This window comes from Hyalella azteca, unplaced genomic scaffold, assembly GCF_000764305.2.
Source record: "Hyalella azteca isolate HAZT.00-mixed unplaced genomic scaffold, Hazt_2.0.2 contig8367, whole genome shotgun sequence".
NCBI classification, from domain to species: Eukaryota; Metazoa; Arthropoda; class Malacostraca; order Amphipoda; family Hyalellidae; genus Hyalella; species Hyalella azteca.
Genome location: NW_025938462.1, coordinates 129,979 through 136,927, shown reverse-complemented (window position 1 = coordinate 136,927; position 6,949 = coordinate 129,979). Strand labels below are relative to the sequence as shown.

Here is a 6,949-nt window from a genome sequence, read left to right as displayed (position 1 = left end):
ACCATCAACATGGTAGCGACCATCAACACGGTAGCGGCCATAACACGGTGGCGACCATCAACACGGTGGCGACCATCAACACGGTGGCGACCATCAACACGGTAGCGACCATCAACACGGTCGCGACCATCAACACGGTGGCGACCATCAACACGGTTGCAACCATCAACACGGTAGCGATCATCAACACGGTTGCAACCATCAACACGGTAGCCACCATCAACATGGTAGCGACCATCAACACGGTAGCGGCCAAAAAACGGTGGCGACCATCAACACGGTCGCGACCATCAACACGGTGGCGACCATCAACACGGTGGCGACCATCAACACGGTGGCGACCATCAACACGGTGGCGACCATCAACACGGATACATATAGTACAAGGTGGGGCAGAACCGATTGAGCAGTTTAGAGCAGTCAGTGCTCGCAGGGAAGGAAGGGGATCGGCGTGCGGGTGGTTTTTTTCCAGCCCTTTAGGTATTCCCATTTCAGTAGCCAATGATGACCCAACAATTGAACGAAGCAGACTTTGTTGCCAGCCAGCCACTGAAATTTGTGTGAAAACATGCTTGAACAGATTGCTCTCGACGCAGCGTTCTTCAGCAGTGATGAGTCGCATTTTCACCTCCGTGGGACTGTAAATGAGCAAAATTTTCGTTACTGGGCTGAAGATAACCCACAAATTATCCATCAAAGGCCTCTAAAATTTCCCAAACTAACGGTCTGGTGTGCCATCTCACAAATTAGTGTGATAGGCCCATACTTCTTTGAGGAGGAGGGAGTGACCGTGACAGTGAATTCCGGACGCTAAGCTGCAATGTTGCAAAATATTTTGCAGCCCAGGATGGAAAACATTGTTGAAAATGAAACATTGGGAGACGTGTGGTTCCAGCAGGATGTGGCTACAGCTCACACAGCCCGAAAGTCACTCATTTTTTTTAGACGCATGTTTCCCGGACGTCTGGTGTCTCTGAGGGGTGATTTACAGTGGCCTGCGAGGTCACCTGATTTGAGCATTTGCGATTTCTTTCTTTGGGGACATCTAAAAGAGAAGTTCAGAAGTTGCCCTCACACCCTACCACAGCTAAGGGACAGATTATTGCAGCAGAGGTTATGGCCATACCTCGCCATATGTGTGAACGTGCTGTAGGAAACTTCTGAGAACCACTCCAACTGTGTGTTGCAGCTTGCGGCCACCATCTTCCTGATATTGTTTTCAAAACATAAGTATTCCAAATGGTATGTTATACTAACCTCGATGAAAATAAACTCTCTTCTTTTTGTACCTCCATTACTCTTTTATTTCGCCTCAAAACTGCTCAATCGGTTCTGCCGCCCCCCCCCCCTGTATTAACGGATGTAACTTTATTGCACGCTTGCAGTAACCAAGCTTTTAAATGCCACTTCACCATATTCCCAGTATTGGTGACTAAATTCTTCTATCTAACAAATTACTTTTCCTTATTAAATTAGCGGCAAAATGAAAAGTTGAGGATAAACTGCAGGCAAAGCTTTTAAAATACCGCCTGTTTTGGATGTATCCCTTATTTTATTCTTGAGCATCTTTTTCACTGCTTATTTCCGGTTCTGTCCTGTGGAGAGGAAGTTTGGATTTTCGCGGTATATTTGCTGCACATGTTTGAACTGGAAAAAACATGAGCAGCAGTTCGCAGAAAAATGTAAAAACTCTTTAATATTCTTTTCGATGTATGAGCTTGCACTCTTGTTATTTTCTTCTCACCGAAAAGTTTTGGCATTGTGTCGATAAGGCAATCAGTCAAGACCAACATTTCACTGCAACTGATACGAAGCCAGATACTCAGAAAACAAATACGACGTCAAATTCACTTCTTCAATTAACTTGAAGGCACTTCTTGTGATTGCAATGGGTTCATTTATAACTGTTTCCGATAAACATTCTTTAAGCGGGGGGGGGGTTACTTTTACTCACTGAATTTAATACTGTATTGCCTGTGTAGGCTATCTGTCATTCTGTCATTTGTGGCATTTCCCACTTTTATCTCTATGCGATTTTACAATCTTTCTATATGAACTCCTCGGAACCTTAGATCTTTTCTTCTCACTGAACCTGATGGAAAAATGCATGGTGATCACTCAAGGACTGATGTTCTATACCGAGAACTATTGTATTAATCAGAAATGTGATCTCCACCTGCGCCGCTGAAGATACTTAAAGCAGTTACCCTGTTAACTTGTCACACTGCAAGTCACCAGTCGAAAAGATGAGTTCTTTTTCACACATGCTTGCAACCCTTGTGGCGGTGATATCCTGCATCAGCGCCCAGGATACTGGTGAGTTTGATGAGGCAACGTTGATTTTGTTTTAAGTTATCTATATACCTATTATCCTATTATTTTATATTCTGTAATACTTAATTGTCAAGTGTCTTATTGGTAGAAATGCATAATCCCCCTAAAAGATGCCCTACAGGGCCTTACTTTCAAAAATAGTTACGAGTTCGCAACTCCGCCAGCCAATCAGTGATTGCTTTTCATGCTAAACCTACCAATCATATACGGGAAATTGACGTTACGTGGACTTATGCCACAGCGGGACGAGAAAGCTATGTACATTTACAATACTTGGGGGGGGGGGGTTGCCATCGAACCCTAACATACGTGGATGGAAGAAAACGACTTAGAATATTTTAAGTAACTCTCAGTATAATTTAGTACTCGAGAAATCAGCGTAACCTTACTAAATAAGTATTACTTCCAAAGAAAAAGGTTTTTCCTTACTTTTTTCAGTCTTGTTGGAATAAGTGAGGCGCCTTAAATAAACGCACAGCATTACAATTAGCGCGGCCAACCGCTGGCCCGCTACAATGCCGCTGATTGTACCTAAGCGAGTTTTGGAAATACGGCTCCTAGTAACTAATGGTATCCGAGCTACAACTTATGCCGTCTATTCTTCAACTTCAGAATACGCCGACAAGCGGTACCTCAAGGCATACTTCGACACAGACCCCGACGGCCCCTACCTCGAGTTCGACAGCTACTCCTCTGACCTCATCGTCGAGGGCGTGGACAACATCATCAAGCGCGTCTGCATGACGGGAGAGTAAGCAAACCTTTCAGTACGCCGAATTAATTTTTTTAAGTGATATTCTTCTAAAAATTAGTTTTATATGTTCAAGTTCATGTCAAGCTGGACGAATTTCCCTCTTTCCAAAATGCTATAGGGTATGGACTACAGGCGTGCAGTTGACAAGACGAAGACAATATTCGAAATTCCCAAATCAGCAATTATTCTGAGCAGTCACAAGTAATTTCTCACATGTTCATTAATATCTGTTCTCGTGTTCATTACGGCTTTGGGGACGGTTGGGAGCTACAAGCAGCACTCGTATTAACGAACCACGGTCGTCCGCATTATATAATCATTGATTTTCAAATAAAATAGTATTATACGTTATATTCAGATATTATATTGATATTCATACACACGTTATGTAGCAAAGTAATGCCAAATAAGTATACAAATGATGCTCTCATTTAAATGCCAAAATATTACTAATAATGAACGAGGCAGTTGTACACTTATGAACAACAATAAACACTGAGAAAATATTTTATGATTGGGGATTATAAGTACAAATAAGAATTTTGTATTAAGTTTCCGATGAGTAATTTTTGACGCAGTCAGTTTCAAATTAAATGAGCTGAAATAACATCTGTTCTGTGTCCACAGTTGGCTGCTCTACGAGGGCTCTTCTTACTTCGGTTCGAGTTATTTCTATCCCGGCGCGATCGACAGCTGTCACAATTTGCCCTCCGTGGCATCAGTAAGCAAACTAAAGAAAAAATTTTATCTTTCTTATCTCGAATAATTGAAAATTTCAACAAAATTCTTTACAACGTACTAAAAGGTTCAGCATTACTAACCAGTAGGTATTCCTGGCGTTGCCGAGGATAGACAATTCCTGAGATTTTGGAATTCCGTTTTAATCTTGTCCCAAATCCCTCTATCTTGAATCTCGTCATGTCGAATCCCATCACTCGAATCCAGTCATGCAGAATAACATGATCTCGTTACTGAATTCCGTCTTCTATAATCCCATAAGTAGTTTTATAACTGAAGTGTCATAATAAAAGGAAGGCTTTAATTCGCTATTCACTTATATATCTATATCAATAAAAATCATACTAACATCCTTTGAACCAACTCTCCTCCCTGTTTTAATGTCTCTCATGTACACGATAGGTATCTGCGATACGCGCACCTGTAGATTTACGGCGCCAACACATATTCTCACAACGGTAACAAATATATAATAGACCTATCAATAATTTTATAGGTTTCATCTCTGCGGTACGCTGGCAGCCCAATCGGTTTGGACGACATCTATTTCAACCTTTACACGGGGGCCTATTACACGGGGGCTGAAATGACGGGCAACGCTGACCTCGGGAACTTGGGCTCATTTGACCTAGCGATATCATCCTTGGTTATATCTGGACAATCACCGTGGACTTTCTTCACGTACGTATAACATTTTAGAGTGAACGAAGAAACGTTAGGTATTAAAACACGTAAATGTGCACGTATATGTCGCTCACAAAGAGTAACTTTATTTATATTCGCAGAGGAACTCAGTTCGACGGCGTGGCCATTTGCGTGCGCCCCACTTTCTTAACCGATAACAACGGTGTCTCCTACCATCATGCGTACGTGAATTTGGTACGTTATACGATGGTCCACGTGGCCGTTTTGTTTGGTTTGTCGTAGGTTCACGTGGATTTAGAAGTTTAGAGTGGTCAACTTCTGGTCATAGCTAACTAATAAGAGATCATGTACATTGTAACAACAGATGTTGGAGCTAATCTCTGCCTCCTGTAGCATAGGTTTTTTTCTTATTTCGTTACGATTGTAACCTGGTTTCCGTAGCAAGATAAGCGATCTGGGAACATGGACAATGTAAGAACATCAATAATGCAATATTATTGTTAGTTTTTCAAGCAGCAAAACCTCTTGCACCCACAATATGATGTTGTTAGCGATCGCTGATGTTGATAATAAATTCCGTAGAGTTTCCATAAATTGCGTAGCTACAAATAACCTCAAATTCATTGTAACGCAAAATGTTTTACGTATGCAAACCTCAACAAGGTGGCAGATCTGGGCATCCCGGACAATTCGATCAGGTCGGTGGCCAGGGGATGCAAATCCGGCAACGTCTACAGAGGTAAACCTCGCAACGTGCAGCACGCTGAGGATCTCCAACCCATGGAGCACGTGGGGGATCTCCAACACGTGGAGCACGTGGGGGATCTCCAACACATGGAGCACGTGGGGGATCTCCAACACGTGGAGCACGTAAAGGATCTCCAACACACGGAGCACATGGGAGATCTTAAGCCCTTGACGCCTGGAAACTGACTCCATCGCGTGGAACACGTACAGAACCTAAAGAACGTGGCAAATGGGACCGACTGATGCATTTAGGATTCGACTTTATATACAAGAAGTAGGCTACATGTATCAAACGCTTATGTTAGTTGTACAGCGGAACAGTTATAGCTTGCCCAAGTAAAAACACTCCAATCAATCGACATAATATACTGTGCTATGTAATTTTATACTCCATGGCTAGTCTCCATGGAAATTTGGAAGAACAATAAGTCTACAGTGAAATTGTAGCCGGAAATTATGATAAATATTTCTTTCGTCGATCAGCCTAAATTATGAACATTTCCGCTAATCTCAATCCATATTGTATCACGTAGAATATTGTATCCTCTTATTCCGAGAATTGTTCTTCGTTCTTTGATGATAAAGTATAATGCATACTTGAAAATTTGAAATGCTACAATTTTCTCTACATAAAAACCCATCACAGGTAAATATTTTTCAAATGATTGCATAAACTCTTGCATTCTTTTGTATCGATATGTTTCAATGATAGGATGCCTATTTGTTCGCAATCTTTTGAGTCATGCTCTCTTCATTCGCAGATTTTTGTTTTCTTTTCCTCTAGAAAAATCGTCACCAATGTTTCGACTCGACTACGTACTCTGCTCATCCATATTAAAATTCAGTACAATTGGAAAGAAGTGAAAATAATCTCTACAGCAAAAAATTAAATAATCTCTAATACCAGTCATCGTAATAAATAGAATTCGAATATAACAATATTTAATATAAAATAAATAAGTCACTATTTCACTAGGATTTAGTGTCTTTCTCTGTCTCTCAAGTAGGATCATATGGTTATGGTCGACTACGCCCAATTGTCAGTTGTAACTCGGTAGTTTAGGATGTAAATGAAATTAGGATATTTCAGACAGAGGTGGAAGGTTTAGTTACGGTTTAGAGATGCTGATCTGGCGACTGGGGATAAATTCTTTATAAATCCTATCTAAAAATTAAGCCGAGTTATAGCGCTGTGTATCCGTCAAAATTTAGACGCGGCTGTCGTTTCCGGTTTCAGTTGCAACTCGCGGATTAGAGATGAATCAGATTCGAAATGGCCGCCTCTTCTATTTAGCCGCCAAATAGGAGCTATTTTGGGTAGTTTCATGGGAAAAAATATAATGGACAAATGACACACGAAATCAGCGGCTGGTCAGGCCATCATTGGCTTACACTGCTCAATAGCTGGCATGAGTTTTTAGCGCGAGCGTGACAAGCCCCTGCCTTTTAGTTGTGGCGCTGCATGTGCATTGTGCAAGGGTACGAACTTGTCAACATGCGAGTGTTTCAACACTCTTGCGTTGCGTGTATGTCAACATGCTTACGTTGCTTTACCTACAACACGCTTGCATCGAGTGCGTGTTGATCACGCGTACGTTCGCGATGTGGTACGAAGGAACGAAAGGAGAGTCGACTCTAACATGTAGCTTGGTGTAGCATGGTGAATTTAGCCTGTGATGAACAAACCCATGCACCTACTGTTCAAGACACCTATTTATAACATGACACTTC

The 6,949-nt window shown here is 41.7% G+C and overlaps 1 protein-coding gene across 1 annotated transcript; it reads left to right on the top strand.

The window, feature by feature from the left end:
- The first annotated feature begins 2,209 nt into the window (after positions 1–2,209).
- Positions 2,210–5,980, top strand: LOC108674716. The gene is made up of 6 exons (XM_018162684.2): positions 2,210–2,316; positions 2,947–3,085; positions 3,716–3,809; positions 4,323–4,507; positions 4,612–4,705; positions 5,135–5,980. The coding sequence occupies exons 1-6, from the start codon at positions 2,247–2,249 to the stop codon at positions 5,402–5,404; spliced, it is 852 nt and encodes a 283-aa protein (XP_018018173.1). The 5' UTR covers positions 2,210–2,246; the 3' UTR covers positions 5,405–5,980.
- The last annotated feature ends 969 nt before the right edge of the window (positions 5,981–6,949 follow it).